The 16,009-nt window shown below is 45.5% G+C and overlaps 1 protein-coding gene across 1 annotated transcript in view; it reads left to right on the top strand.

Moving 5' to 3' along the window:
• The window catches only part of INPP5D (inositol polyphosphate-5-phosphatase, 145kDa), a 117,346-nt gene that overhangs the window by 51,126 nt on the left and 50,211 nt on the right, over positions 1-16,009 (top strand). Inside the window, exons 3-7 of the mRNA XM_008581964.1 lie at positions 459-609; positions 2,281-2,283; positions 2,939-3,110; positions 7,372-7,512; positions 15,542-15,629. Coding sequence (XP_008580186.1) covers positions 459-609; positions 2,281-2,283; positions 2,939-3,110; positions 7,372-7,512; positions 15,542-15,629 — 555 coding nt within the window. The remainder of the gene's footprint in view (positions 1-458; positions 610-2,280; positions 2,284-2,938; positions 3,111-7,371; positions 7,513-15,541; positions 15,630-16,009) is intronic.

Here is a 16,009-nt window from a genome sequence, read left to right as displayed (position 1 = left end):
GGAGGAAAAAATAAAAATGACTCTCCCCACTGAACACACATACAAAGTCTAGAAAAATGTATTTTAAACTATTGAAAATAGGTCTCTTGGGGTTATGGGATTACAGGTGATTTCTTTTTTAAAAAGCTGCATTTTCTAGTTTTTCCATAATAGAATGTATCATTTGCATAACAAAATACTTTTAAAAATAAAAGTTTTTTTTTTTTTTTCACTGAAAGAAAAAAAGATTTTTAAAATTATCCTCTTTGTGCCTTTTGCAGAAGGGCTCTAAGAGCTGCTGGTTGCAGGATGTGAGAGCATGGGTGTGGGGGACGGACTCCCTGATTAGGAGCCCAGGGATTTTCCTGGATTGTGGTCCCTCCCTTTGCCTGGTGGGTCTCTGCTGCAGGTGGGCCTTTGTGGTTGGGTGACATTCTAGTCAGTTAAAATGTGTTTCTGTTTGGGGATTCTGTCCTCAGGCATCAGAAGGTGTTCCCATGAGATTCTTCACTAAGCTGGACCAGCTCATCGAGTTTTACAAGAAGGAAAACATGGGGCTGGTGACCCATCTGCAATACCCTGTGCCACTGGAGGAGGAAGACGCAGGCGATGACCCTGAGGAGGACACGGGTAGGGGGGGAAGGACGGGCAGCAGGAGGCCGAGGTGCTCCAGGAGCCTGCCCTCCAAACATTGCAAGTGCTTGCAGATTAGGAGGGCCCTGTCATCCGAGGGATAGAGTGTGGTATGGTGGTTAGGGACAAGTTAGAAACACAGCCTCTGGAGTCAGACAGACACAGGTTGGAATTCCTGCTCCCCAGCTTATTAGCTGTGAGACCTTGGATAAGTTACTTAACCTCTCTGAACCACAGACTTCTTTAAACAGACAGTAAAGATATTATTTACCTCCCAGGCTGTTACAGGATCAAATGAGTCAGGGAACGTAGTGCCCAGAGCCTGGGATGCAGTAAGCTCTCAGTAAATGCAACCACTGTCATTATTATCATGATTAGCTGGACTTCACTGGGAGGAAAGTGAATGGGGACAACCTTGCACCGAACTGGAAAGATGAGAAAGGTGGGGGAAATGTACAGCTCCTAAAAATATTTTGAAAAAAATGTACAGTCCCTAAATAGCACGTGAGACTTGGGCCAGCCTTTTACACAGCAGAGGGTCAAAGACCAACAGAGCAAGAATCAGACAGACAAAGAAATGCAGAAAGAGAGCTCGCCTGGGGCCGGGGGCTCTTTTCCCCTCAACAGTTCATTTCCTAAAAGAAGACCATGAGATACCTAATTGAGCCCCTCGGCTGGTCAGGGCTCCTCCTAAATCTCAGCACCTGGAGACCACCAGGTCTCACAGGCTGTCCCCTGGGAGAGGAAGATTTGACTAGAGGCAGTGAGGCCTCTGGCTTGTGTCCCACCTGTCCCTGGTGGGCTGCTGCCAGCCGCACGCTGGGCACCCTTTTTATCCCCCTCCCATGGGTGGGCTGTGGGCTGCCAGCAGCCCTTGTGTCCTCCTGCCTTCCTGGAGACCCCCTTTTGCTGTTGCATAGCTCAGGGGTGGCTTTGTCAGAGGCAAGGTGAGGGCCAGGCTGGGCGAGTTTCCTGAGGGACCCGGCAGGCCACCTCCTTTCCTGCCTCCCTGGTCTGAGTGAGAGGTGCCCTCCGGGATCAGAAAGGTCCTCCTGTGGAGTAGCCAGAGGTGCCGTGTCCACGTGCGAGCCACAGCCACTCACCAGCACCATGCCCTGGCTACGTGTGACCCAGCTGTCCCCAGGTGCCCTCGGCCCCGCGGGCAGCCTTGGCCTTGACCACTGAGATGCTGTCCTGCAGAAATGCTCTCCCCATGTTCCCATCCTCACTTCCCTTGGGCCACCCACCCCAGCTTGTGTTCTCTGGGGATGGCTGTCTGGAGAAAGGCCCTGACATACTTTCTGTGAGGGATGGAAAAAGGACCCCAGTCCTGTGACTGCTGGCTTCACTTCCTCAGACAGAGCCGCCTGGTTGTCAGCCAGAACCAGCGCAATGTGACATCGCCCCCGCTGCCCAAGGTGTCTGATTTGGCTCGGGTCTTCTGAAGGCGCGGCCAGTCCCCATGGGGCACAACACAGACGCAAGTGTCCTCAGAGCCCCGGGCCGGGAGAGGAAGTGACTTGCTTGTCCTTTAAAAAGAAGTTCCCCGGCCAGAGCTGTGGCTGGGCCACTAGGTGTGGAAAGAGGCTTGGACAGGGAGACCTGGAGTGAGGGGCTCAATGACCCTTGCCTGTTTGTAATACACGCAGGATGGAAAGTCTCCTAAAGTTGGTGGGCAGGGGTCCTGTCTCTCAGGCCAAGTTCAAGTCATTTAATATTTCAGTCCTCTGAGTGAAGGAAACCCCCTCACCTTCTATTTGTCTCCAAGGGTCTGGAGGAAGACAGTAGGAAGGGGGTGGGGTGTGAGAGAGAGGGGCAGTTTGGGCTGCAGTGGGCAGGACAGGGGAGCAGCGTGGCTGGGCCTGCCTGCTTCCCGCCCCGGTCCCTCTCCTGTGGCTCTGGCCCCATTCTGGGAACTGGCCTCTGCCCAGTCCAGGGCTCGGCCCCTGGGAGCTGGGCCTGTCCTGCCAACCTGCCTGAGGCTGCTGGCTCACTGTGTCTGAGGTCAGCAGCCCTTCAGACCCCCCCAGACCCTCTGCCTGGCAGGGCCATCTGACCCCAGCAAGTGTTCACTGAACACTACAGAGGGGCAGACTCTGTGCTAGGCCCGGGTCCAGCGACCACTAAGACCAGGCTCCTGCCACAGGAGGCTCTCCGTCTAGTCAGGGAGTTGGCGAGAAAGTGCAGGGGGGACAATGGGGACAGAGCTGGACACGTGTGACAGTGGGCGCGGTGGCCTGGCCCTCACGGGGCTGCAAGGAGGCGTGCGAGGTGGGGTTACGTGCACCTGCTCTCACCAACGGCCTTCCTGCTGTTCTCTTGGTAGAAAATGTCCTGTCTCCACCTGAGCTGCCACCAAGAAACATCCCTGTATCTACAGGGCCCTGTGAGGCCAAGGAGGTTCCTCCTCCAATCGAGAATCCCCGAGCGGCCGAGGTCAGCCGGCCGAGCCTGTCTGAGACCCTGTTTCAGCGACTGCACAGCATGGACACCAGCGGGTGAGTCCCCACCTGGCAGGTCCCCTCAGCGGCCACCCGCCCTGCGGCCCACAACACCCAGGCAGCCCTGGCCCAGGTCTGGGGAACATGCTGGGCCTTTCCGCCCTGCGGAGCGATGCTTTTATCCCTGCAGTCAACGACTGCGTTCATTTTCACTCATTTCCTTCCTGGTGAGGTTGAAAAAATTTTTATTTACTTTTAACCAAAATTATATTATCTCCTCCTCAAATTGTCTATGTCCTTTACCTATTTTTCTATCAGGATCTTAATGTTTTTCTTATCAAGTTTGATGATCTCTTTGTATATTAACCATTTGTCCATCAACTTTGAAAAAAAATTCTGTCTTCTAGCTGGTTACTTACTTTTTAAGTTTTAGGATGTTTTTACATTTATAAGTTTTAAATCCTTATGTAAGAGCATCAGTCGTTCCTTTGTGAACGCAAAATCACTTTTATACTTAGAAGGTCCTTGTCATTCTTTGGCGAGAAGTCTGAAGCGTCGAGGGGGTGCGGCGCACCCTGGAAGACCGTAGCTGCTATTTGGTTGCCTTCCCACAGCAGTCTAATGCAGAAGGGACTGTCTCCTCTTGCAGATGTGACACTGAGCCTCAGAAAGGTTAGCTCAGGGGGGGCTGGCCACCGAGAGTTGGGAGACCAGGGGGTGGCACAATTCCTGTGGTGCAGGTGGGGTGGGCTTAGGCAGACCTAAAGGAAACCAGCTGGGCCCCAGGGTTGTAAACATGTGGATGCCCGGTCTCCACCAGGCCCAGGGGTGCAGCAGGAGCTGGTTCTGGAATGATGGAGGGTTCTCTGCTGCAGATGGCAGGGCCCCACTCCAGGACATCAGGGGACTGTGCTGTGAGTCTATTATGGGACTGGTCATAAGCTGCACATGGCATCTTTTTTTGACACAAACGCCTCTACTACCGTGGGGTTTACAGAGTCACACAGCCCAAGCAGGCGAGCTGCCCGGACTGCTGCACAGCGCTTTCCCGCTGGCCACCCTCCTTGTCACCAATAAATGGTCACAGTGATATTTCCACATGTAGCATGGATTACGATGTCTACGTGGCGTGGTGCTCCTTTCTTTGTGGTGGAGGGAACCAGAGGTGGTCACTTGGACCCTTTTATATTTGGCTCCCTTTGCTCCAGTGTCCTCAGGCTCGGGTCCCAGGTGCACGCCACTGACTGCATCTTCCTTGCCGTACAGTCCCGCTCCTCCCGCAGCGAGCCCAGCACTTCCCCGGTTGGATGACGCTGGGTTTTGATCCTACTTATCCATCTGGTGGCCAGAAGGGAGATGGTGATGTCTCCTGAAAGGGGGGTTTGCTATCTTGCAAATCAGAGGCCTTTACACCGTGCTCTTCGAGACAGGCCAGGGAAATGGGCTGTGACAGGAAGAAAGCTCCATGGGGGCCCTGTGTCCCCAGAGCCCAGCACGTTGCCTGGAATAGAATGGGCACTCATGGGGTATGTGGAGGGTGAATTAATGTTAGTTCACAGTAACTTCCACATGTTAATAATTTTAAAACTTTCTTTTGTTTCTTTGTGAGAAAAGCTCCCCCCAACCCCCAAACACACACAAAGAACGAGACAGGCCAGGGAAATGGGCTGTGACAGGAAGAAAGCTCCATGGGGGCCCTGTGTCCCCAGAGCCCAGCATGTTGCCTGGAATAGAATGGGCACTCACGGGGTATGTGGAGAGTGAATTAATGTTAGTTCACAGTAACTTCCACATGTTAATAATTTAAAAACTTTCTTTTGTTTCTTTGTGAGAAAAGCTCCCCCCAACCCCCAAACACACACAAAGAAAGTCCTTAAGGCAGAGCTGAAGCAGCACCTCCAACTTGAAGACCCATTTGGGGCTGCCAGGGCTGTTCTCCTGCCCCCTGACTGGGCAAGATACAAAGGAAACGCCGGAGGGTGTGCAGAAGCCACCCCCGCTGAGACCCCTGGTGTTCTTGTATTTCCACCACAGCAGACCCCTTGGCTCGTCTCTAGGCCCACCAGGGTGTATTCTCTGCCCGCTCCTTGTGCTGCAGAAGCCACCCCCGCTGAGACCCCTGGTGTTCTTGTATTTCCACCGCAGCAGACCCCTTGGCTCGTCTCTAGGCCCACCAGGGTGTATTCTCTGCCCGCTCCTTGTGCCATTTGTCAAATAGCTGAATATCCAATGTTGTAAATACAAATGCTTATTAAATTATTCCATGAAGAGCCCACCATTTAGTTTCCTTGGGTCTCCATTTCTCCCCAGGCTGGGATGCTCAGTGCAGTGAGCTCCCAGGAGAAGAGCTGAGGACGCCCCCACGGGGCCCCCTTCTGCCTTCTCGGCCCAGCTCACCGATCTCTTGGCAGCCACTGAGGGCAGGTGGGCAGGGGAGGCAGCTCTTTCTAGTCTTGCTTCTCAGCTAACACGTGGCAGTGGAGCCTTCCTGAAGCTTCTGCTGGGAGATGGGAGAGAGTGAATGGAGCATGGTGCAGAGAGCAAGGAAATCAGCAACACATGCCTGTGCTCGGTTCTCTCGCGGCTCAAGAACTGAGACTCTGCATTGTGTCTTAAAATTAATCTGTTCTGCTTGTCAAGGGGCTTTCCACATGGAGGACTTCCCCAGATTATTCTTAATTATAGGACAACCTGTGCAGTCTTGTGTGCAAGTTATTTAGATCTCATCAGTTAGGTAATAGTGAATAGGTTCATTATTACCAGGTTTCTGAGTAAGTTAACCTTCTTGGATAAACATAGTTTACATCTTATATCAGCACTTTCTTATAACAAACATTTTAACACATATAGCTTCATATAACATGAACTCATGGTCTCCAAGTTCCATGTCCATAGTCCTTAGAACTCTTAAGATACATTTTTTTTTTTTTTTTTGTCTTTTTCCGTGTCCGGCAACGGCTCGCAACCCTCAGTGTCGCCCCCGCACCGGACCGGGACCGGCAACGGGATCGCAGCCCTCGGTGTTGCTCCCGCGCCTCGCTCAGCCAGTGAGCGGGAACCGGTCCGCATGTGGGATCCGAACCCTCGGCGGGAGCGCCGCCGCGCTTCCCAAGCGGCGCACCACAGCAGTGCGCCACCGGGCCGGCCAAGATACATATTTTAATACGATAGGAGAGATATTTGTCCTTTGTAGGCAGAAACTGGATTTTTATGAAGTCAAGACTCATAATAAATATAGATTAAACATAAATATATGATAACTGGCATATCAATAGCTCCTAACTTCTCAATCTAAACAAGTCAAAACGGCTAATCCAGTCCTGTCCAGTCTTAAGAGGAACGGATTTTTATTCTTTCATGGATCCTACAGAAAAATACTTGTGGCCTCTAGTTTCAACTTCATTATATGTTAAGGCTGGAACAAAGATTTTTAAGGCTTGTAATAATTTTTTCACACAGGTAATATTCTGCAGCCTCAGTTTCCTCATTTATAAAACAGGAATAATATAATATCTGTCTCATAAAATTGATTTGTAGCTTAAAGAAGAACGTGAGCATAAAATGCTTAGCATGGTGTCTGGTATGTTATGCCCAGGAACTATTTGCCGTTGTTATGATTTTCATTATGATGGGAACTAAGACTCAAAAGTTACACAGAAAAAAGGCACGGGGAGATGGAATTATGTAGGGGTATGATCAGACTTTAGGTGACAGCCCCCGATGGCATCCTACCTGTGCCTCTGCCACATGGGCCAATGTACACAGTGAGCAAATCCTGCCTTTCAGTCCCATTCACTTTGTAAATTGAAGGGGATGGGGCAGAGCTGGGAGGGCGAAGTCAAGACACCTGGACTGCCACTACCTCATCCTGTGTTCCCAGCCCCACCACTAATCGCACAGACTCCCACAGAGCTCCAAACCCTCCTTCCTCAGCACGGTGCATGTAAGCAAAGCCTTCTCCACTTCTGATAAGATCACCCTTCCAGCCCTCAGGTCCTGTCTTTATGAGTGGATAAGGTAGGGAAACAATTCAGTCTACATTTTCCAAGCCTTTCTGTCTCCTTTTTAAAGGCTAATGATTTCCCAACCCCCAGACAGACTCACTTCCTTCCAGAAGCACCCAAAGGTGCTCAGTCGAGAGGCACCCTCCCTTTCTGGACCCCTTCATTTTGCTCTGACCTTCTACTCCTCCTCTCAGTAAGACCGAAGGAACCTGCGGACGGCGTGCAAATGTTCTCCTGAAGGACCATGCTGCTGTTAACTGTTTGTGGCTAACAGGGGAACAGGTTAAGCATGCTTTTATTTATTGTTTTTTCAGGCTTCCAGAAGAGCATCTTAAAGCCATACAAGATTACTTAAGCACTCAGCTCACTCTGGACTCTGAATTTGTGAAGTCGGGCTCCAGCAGTCTTCCTCATCTGAAGAAACTGACCGCACTGCTCTGCAAGGAGCTCCATGGGTAAGGGCTGCCCCATGGGGGTGGGATGGGAGGGGGACGGCTGAGCCCCGCTCGTTAGGGTGACCCTGCGCTCTGCCTGGCTGTCCAAATGCCTCTGCTGTACTCACAATAATTGGGCAGTCGGCAGAGTTTAGAAATCTTTGTGGTTGTTTGGAGGTTTTCTTTTCATAGAATTTGAACTATAGCTTTTTTTTTTTTTTCTTTTTTAGATTAAAGTTAATTTGAGGCCAGCTTTTCTAGGAAGGGGCTGGGGGTGGGAGGACATTGCCAGTGCTCTCTCACTCGCTCAGGACTCAGCACAAGCACACAAGGGGAAATAAACTAAAGTCGGTCTATTTTCTGCATGGGTGGTGATGGCCTGAGATTCCAGTGGTGGCAGTTTTTTTAAAGTGAGCTGATTCACCAAAATTTCAATTTTCCAATATCGAATTTACTGAATGACCAATTGGTAAAAATTGTGGTTTCTTTTGATTTTATGTTCTTAATTCAATTAACATTAAAATTAATTTCAAGTTTCATTTTAAGTGTTAGAAATGCAAAAGTAACTCTGATATGCCATCTGAAGAGTTAGCAAAGAATATTTTAAAAGCTTGGGGGAAAAAATAACATTCCAAAGCATCCAAAAGATGTCACAAGGAGCCAAAAGAATCCCATCACAAATGAAAGGTTAACATTTGGGTTGGAAAAATAATAGCATTTCCTATGGGCGAGATTTTTGCAGTCCAGGCTGCTTTGTGTTTTCTTACACATACAGCAGCTGCAAGATTCTCTTGTCAATTTCTCTGGTGCCATATCAATTTTAGCTTAGTTAATATGCAGAAAAGAATCTTTCATCACAAGTAATCAAATTCAATGTTCCTTTTCAAGGTTGGTAAAAGCACGATCAGTACATTTGGTAAATTTAACAAATAATTTCTTTGACAAATTGAGCACTCATCAAATTGGCCAGTTAGGCTTAATTTCAGTGAATTGGCTTTCAGCTAATACAGTGCTAGCCAATTGGACCGGGAGCTGTCATTTTTATAGATTTCCATGGAGGGATTTTGTTCCATTCAATGCCATTGTTATAAATCACTCATCGCTAGGGGAAAACAGATACAAATGGCACTTGCTTTTTAAGAAACACCATTTCATGATGGCTGATGACAAGCTTTTATTTCTGCTTCGACGAAAATCCTGTTGTTTGCTGCTTCCCTGTCGAAGCATAAATGTATTTTTAAGTCTCTCCCCTAGGCTTCCCCAGAATCTTCCCCCATATGCTTTGGCAGCTTTTGCCAAAACTGCATTGCTACCTGGACTTCCCCGGCATCTGGGTCACCTCATTACTATGGTAACAGCAGCTTTCCCAACTTGCCTACTTCTCTGGTCTGTGGTGCCAGCAGAAAAAGCTTCCTTCAACTTCTAGCTGTTCAACGTCTCTATTTACTGGACAGTTAACTTCAGGTTAGACCTAGAGACACTGCAATGTTCTAAATTTACCCTGTACTCTTGTCTTCTCTTTCACAGGAAAAGTGACAGCCAGGTTTGGAGACTGGGTTAACTGAGGAATGGAATTTTAGGAAATCTTAGATAGGAAGAAAATTATGTTTTCCATCCCCCTGCCACCCGTCCAGATGCTGTTCCACGGAACGGCAAAACTGTAGTTTTCAAACTGCTTCAATTGGAATAGGTCACTCATTCATTCATTTGTTCGTTTGTTCATTCATACATTTGACAAACATGTATTGAGGGCCTCTTTTGAACCTTGTTCTGGGTGCTGAGATACAGCAATAAACACAGTGCACAGGGTTCCTGCTCTTTTAGACCTTTCTGGAGCTAACAACTTAGTGAGGAGCACAGCAGTTCACTAAGTGTACAGACAAGACCATGTTCAGATGAAACAAGATAATGTGAGGGAGAGAAGATGGCTGGGACACTGCAGGTTTCCTTTGTGGGTCAAGTAGGTGACAGAGCTGGGACTTTGGTGACAGAAGGGAGCTACCATCCAGCCATTTGGCAGAGAGACAGCAAGTACAAAGGTCCTGAGGCAGGAATGAAGCCAGCCTGCTCAAGGAACAGAAAGTCTGTGTGGCTGCGAGATAAGGACTGAACAGCAGTGTCAGGAGTGGAGGCCAGGGAGAGGCCAGGGTCACAAATAAAACCACGGGATGCCCAGGGAACCTTGGGTTTTAGATGAGCAACAAATACTTTTTTAGTATAAGTATATGCCATGCAATATTGGGATATACTTACACTAACAGATTATCCATTGTTTATCTGAAATTCAAATTCAGCTAGGTGTCCTGTATTGTATCTGGCAACCCCAGGCAGGAGCCACATCACATAAGGCTTTACCAGGTCCTCCAGAGTTTTTACAGGATTGTGCCATGATCTGATTTAGGGCTGTGGAGACTGAAGCACAGGAGGCAGACCCAAAGCAGAAGGCCAGTTGGGAGCTGCTCTGGTGGTCCAAGTGAGACATGGTGGCAACCCATGGAAGGGCAGCTAGCGGAGGCAGGGGTTGGTGTCTGTTTGGCTTTTTGCAGAGTCCCAGGGTTTTGACAGGCCTTGGCATAAGGGAACGGCTTGATAGATATTAGTCACCACCCATGGAGTCAATGCTATAAAGTTAGAGCCAGGGAGACATCGGCGTGGGGGTACACATTTGGGAATCATGAGCTTGTGACTAGCACTTAAAGCTGGGGGACAGGGGTGGTCGCTGCAGGTGAGAAGTGCAGAGAGAGAAGAGGGCCCAGGATGGACATCGAAAGGCAGATGGAGGAGGAGGAGAGGAAAAGGGGTTGAGGATGCGCCACAGGATCCAGCTCCATCCGCTCAGAGTCCAGGTGTGAATGGGAAGCAGGAGAACTGAATGAGAGAGAGTGTGGGAGCCTCCTCTGTGTGAGTGTCGTATGACATCGGTGTGGGATCTGAGATGCCGAATGTGAGCACTGCAGAGGCTCAGGGGAGACTTGCAGCCCCAAGCTAGGTTCTCCAGAGCCAGAGAGAAAGTCTTCCAGAGAGAGAGAATTAAGGGAACCAGACTCTGGAAGTATTTGGTAACCGCTGAAATGGAGACATGGTAAGGTTTGCAAGTGGAATTCAAAAATGAAATACCAAAGAGTGGAAAGGGATGTTTTATCTATTATGTGAAAGCTGGGTAAGAAATCTAATAAACAAACAAAGGAAAGCAAACATACTTTACCACCATTATACTTGCTTAAGGTTTGCAAGTGGAATTCAAAAATGAAATACCAAAGAGTGGAAAGGGATGTTTTATCTATTATGTGAAAGTGAGGTAAGAAATCTAATAAACAAACAAAGGAAAGCAAACATACTTTACCACCATTATACTTGCTTTGTAAGAGGCCATAAAAATAAACCCGTAGTTTTCTAATGAAGTTTGAAAATCCAATTACAAAACAGGGAAATATAGAAACATGGGAAGATTAAACACGGGTATGTGAAGAATGTGTGATAAAAACTGATGGTCTTGGGTCAGCTCAGTTGGTTAGAGGGCAGTGTTGTAACACCAGGTCAAGGCCTGTACCAGCCAGCAAAAAAAAAAAAGATAGTCTTTGGAGACAAGGCTCAGAGATTCAACCTATAGCTGGTAGGATGGTCTCTTGAAGAGGCAGAAAAAACCATGATGTGTAATCGATGATTAAATGTATAAAATTTTTAAAAAATTTCCAGGCTTATAAAAGAGCTAAATCCAGGTATTGAGAAGCCTCATCAGGATCCAAACAATATAATAATCAAATAACATCTAAACCTCTTCTACTAATGAAACTTTTTGTTTGTTTCTTTTTCTTTTTTCATTTTATTTTCTTTTTCTTCTAACGCTTCTAAATCACAAGAAAAGATGAATTCAGCAAGTAAATAATTACAAACAGCACCCTGGCTTTAACATTTTCCATATTTAATATTATTCAGACTCCTTGTCAATACAATAAAAATTCTGAAGCCGTATCTCCAAGGAAAAGACAACTGATCTGGGATTAGCTCAACCTAGATGTCATTCGAGAGCACAGGAAATCTTTTCAGAAAATTCTCAGAATTGTACTAATTGAATGTCTCTCCTTCCAAAGGTTTCTAAGAATTTGTTTTCCAGCAGTTTTCTAGTACTGGTGATCTTAAAAGTAAGAACCCAGCAGCTTACCGAGCAGCAGGATGTGAACGTAGTCAGAGCACAAGTGTTCACTTGCACTCCCAGAACACAACACGATGAAAACAGAAATATGTAACAAAACTAGCCACAACCATACAACCGGGCGGACTTTTTAAAATTGCCTCCTAAATCACAGCTGAATTAAGGAAGGAACTGAAATAATAATAGCCTACGTGGAGTAGGTGTAGGGCACAGAGGCGAGTAATCGAACCACTGTGTATCAGAACTCCAGGTGATGCAGCCAGAGCCCTCCGTGGAGGAAGAGCCATAGCTTTAAATGCTCTGTTGCTAAAAGGGGAGTAGAATAATGGGGCAAGTGTGTAAACTGAGTCTAGACTGTAAGTCTCTTGAAGGCATCACAGGTCATGTTCTAATTGCCCTGGTGTTTTCAGCATTCAGCAAAGTACCTGAAACATTAATTCATTCAATATTCATGAACAAAGATTAATTATGTGCCACCTGCATGCCAGACACTATTCCAGGGGCTGGAGACACAGCAGTGAATAAAGCAGAATCTTTAAGAAACTCAGTTGAGTGAATAAACAGTAACCACAAGAGAACAAAAAATAAAGGGGAAATGGTAAAAATAAAAACAGAAATACATTGTGAAAAGCAGTCAATAGGGAAAATTTTTAAATTAGAAAGGTAGAGATTTAATAATCTGAGTTAAAGATTTGCAAATCAATAAACAATATAGTGTGTAACAGCATAGTTGCAAATTTTCAAATTATAATTAAATGGCAAAAATATGTTACATAAAATATGATACATAAAAATTACTGTGAGTGCTTCCTTCAAACTTTTAAGGAACAAATAGTGACCATAATGTACAAATTATTCCTAAATGACAAAAACCACCTAATTCACTCTTCAAGAAAAATGTAATTCAAATCCAAAAACCTAATCAACATAATAGCCTGAAATAAGAATATCTCCAGTTTCATTTATTAAGATAGATGTACCTTACTTCAGTAACATTCTAGCAAATATAATTTAGCGATATGAAAAATGGAGGCTTTATCTAAGAAATCATTCCAAAGATGAGTTGACATAAAGAAAACACTGTAATTTAGCAGTCAATTAAAAGATAAATCATTTGCATAGATGTCCTAATAGATAAAATATTACATTTATTTCTCATTTTTTAAAAAAAGGAATAGAAGGAATAGAAGGCTACTTCCTTAATAATGCAATATGTGTTACTGTAAAACTAATTATATTTGACAGGGAAACATTAAAATCATTCCATTAAAATTTAAAAAAAAAAAAAAAAGAGTTGCTTTTTGTCACCTGATTATTTAACACTATGTGAGAAATTTTTGCTAAAGCAAGATAAGAGAAAGAGGCACAAAATCAGGGAAGCGGGCTGGTGGTTAGCTCAGTTGATTAGAGTGCAGTGTTGTAAGACTAAGGTCAAGGTCAAGGTCAAGCCACCCAAAAAAGAAGAAAAAAGGGAAGCAAAAGTGAAGGAAAGAACAAAGCATCAGAACATTCCTTCCGAGTCTGGAGTTCTGGTTTCAGACATACTGGATATGCTAAATCCTAAAAATCCAGTTTTTGTGTATATTTACGTTTTTAGGATAACATTTTGAAAAAAAGAGAACAAGAGGGAAATCTGTTGGATGTTAAAACATGTTCTGAATGAGTACTTTAGAGATTTTTTTTGGCCCTGAATTCTTTCATGAAATGACAGTTTAGACAGAATACTGCTGTGTCAACAGATGGACAGGGCAGCTCTGGGGAAGGGGACATGGAAAGCCAGCACCCTGCCTGCCCAGGGCTTCCCACCTCTCCCCTATCAGACACCTCCCACCCCATCCTTGGTACCCAGCAGAGTCCCAGGGATGACCATTTCAAAGCCAGAAAACTCAAACATCCTTGAAACAGTTGCAAATGCTCGAATGTGGCATTGACTAGTACCTGTGGAGAGCTCTCAATTCCTAATTGAATTAATGAAATGGGGCCTGGAAACAAATCCCACCACATTCAAGAAGAGCTTGTACAATGACCTAACCCAAGAGAACTATGGAAAACAAGGCTATTGCTGCTAGTAAAACCGAATGGCAATACAGAGAAAGATGAACTCAGTTCCACTGCGTATCAAAAAAAATTCTAAATGAGGTAAGGAATTACACCTATAAAACAACAACAATGAAACCCACATATAATCTTTAAAAGAGTTAGGAAATGGGGCTGGCTGGTTAGCTCAGAGTGTGGTCTTGTAATACTATGTTCAAGGGTTTAGTTCTCTGAGCCGGCCAGCCTCCAAAAAAGAGAAAACAATTTAAAATGAGCAAATAATTGCTCCCTAATAAATACTGATGATAAATTTTTAACTACAGTAAGCAAAAAATTGCCAAAAGATGAAAAATAAAAATTTATATATTACTTTGTAATGAAATTCAGCCCACCTAGGGATGAAAATAACCTAATGAGAAACAAAACAAAACAAAAAACCCACCAACACCTAGGTGAATAAAAAGCAAAGCAATTTGTAAAGTTTATACCAATATATAAAAACACTCACAAAATTCCTAACAGAAAATTGGCAAAGGAGATTTAATACTTTATACAAAGAAAAATACAGTACAAATCAATAGTAGGAAAATACTTAATGCCATTAGAAATTAAAGATATGCAAATCCCTTCATCAATATTGAAGTGCAATGTTATGCCCATTAAAAGAGAGAGAGAGAGAAAGAAATTGGAGATAGTGAGTGAGCAGGTGTGAACAGTGCTGGTGGCCGGTCATCATGCAGGGGATTGGTAATATTGATTCTAGAGCCATAATCTCTGGTTATCCTAATTCTGTAATTGAAAATAAAAAAAGAAAAGCTGTATGAACAATGCTGCTCAGAGCAGACTTTATTTGTAAATAAAGGCATAAATAAATAAATAGCAAAGAGAGAGAAAGAAATTGGAGATAGTGAGTGAGCAGGTGTGAACAGTGCTGGTGGCCCGTCATCATGCAGGGGATTGGTAATATTGATTCTAGAGCCATAATCTCTGGTTATCCTAATTCTGTAATTGAAAATAAAAAAAGAAAAGCTGGATGAACAATGCTGCTCAGAGCAGACTTTATTTGTAAATAAAGGCATAAATAAATAAATAGCAAAGATCTCAGTGCAACCCAAATACCTGGCAGTTGATTTGGGCACAATTATGTGATAGAATGTTTTCAAATCATTAGAATGTTAAATATGTAAAAACATGAACAGTTTTTGATTAAATAATAAGTGAAAAATAGAACTCAAACTTGTCTACCCAGCATACTTAAAACAATGTGAAAACAATAGAAAAAGATGAGACTGGAGCCAAGAATCAATAAAGCCCTAGAATTGGAGTTATCTGTGGATTTGACAATGAGAAATCCCCCTGGGCCTCATCTCAGCTGCTAGGAGGGGATTTGCATCAGAATTCGCAGACTGCCCCACTGGGAAGCCCCCACATTTAAAATGCAGATTCCAGACCCAAGCAGGTTGGAGAAATTTGCATTTTTAATGCACGGGTATGTGTGTGATTCTTGTAATCACTAAAGGTTGGGGACCATGGATTACTAAGTGGTTTCAAAGTAGTTTTGTGATTCTAGATTCAAATTTTCTAGAGGCTACGTAGTCTGGAATGGCTAAGCCAAAGCCGAGGTAGAGTTGGTCCTGCCACCACAGCTCCAGTCTGCTGCACGGCGCAAAAGGGTGAGGGTCGAGGGTTGGGGGGCCTGCACTGGCAAGACTCTGTCTTTGCCCGGGCTTGTCCTGGGAAGCATTACCTGCTTTTGCCAGACTGTGGGTTACTGTCTCTGACCAGAGCAGGTGCTGCCTTGGAAGCCTCTTCTTGGTCCCCACTAATTCCTGGCCTTCACCTTGTCGCCCCCGCCCCCAGCGAAGTCGTTCGGACCCTCCCATCCCTGGAGTCCCTGCAGAAGTTGTTTGACCAGCAGCTCTCCCCTGGCCTCCGTCCACGTCCTCAGGTAAAGGGGCTTGGGGTTGGAAGGATGAGATCAATAAACCAGGGAGGAGGAGGATGTAGCCAGGGTCCGAGGGTCACAAGGAAGAGGTGGCACCACTCATCCCACGCTGCACAACAGCAAGGGTCTATGTGGGGGTGGGGGTGGGAGCCGAGCATCTCTCTTGCTTTTCCTGCAGCCACATTTTGATTTCAAATTATGCACCCATCAGCAAAACTGCTTATTTAGTGCTGCAAAAGGAGGCAAGCAGGGCCTGTGCCCATCATTGTGTTACTGGCTCAGGTCCTGCTGCCCGCCCTTTTGAAAAAGAAAGGAAAAAAACCTCAGAAGTCAAATGGTTGGTGTTAGAAAAGCAGATGTATGCAGCTGAAGGAGATGGTAGG

Source organism: Galeopterus variegatus, unplaced genomic scaffold (assembly GCF_000696425.1).
Source record: "Galeopterus variegatus unplaced genomic scaffold, G_variegatus-3.0.2 Scaffold2495, whole genome shotgun sequence".
Taxonomy (NCBI): domain Eukaryota; kingdom Metazoa; phylum Chordata; class Mammalia; order Dermoptera; family Cynocephalidae; genus Galeopterus; species Galeopterus variegatus.
This window is presented reverse-complemented; position numbering and strand designations above follow the sequence as displayed.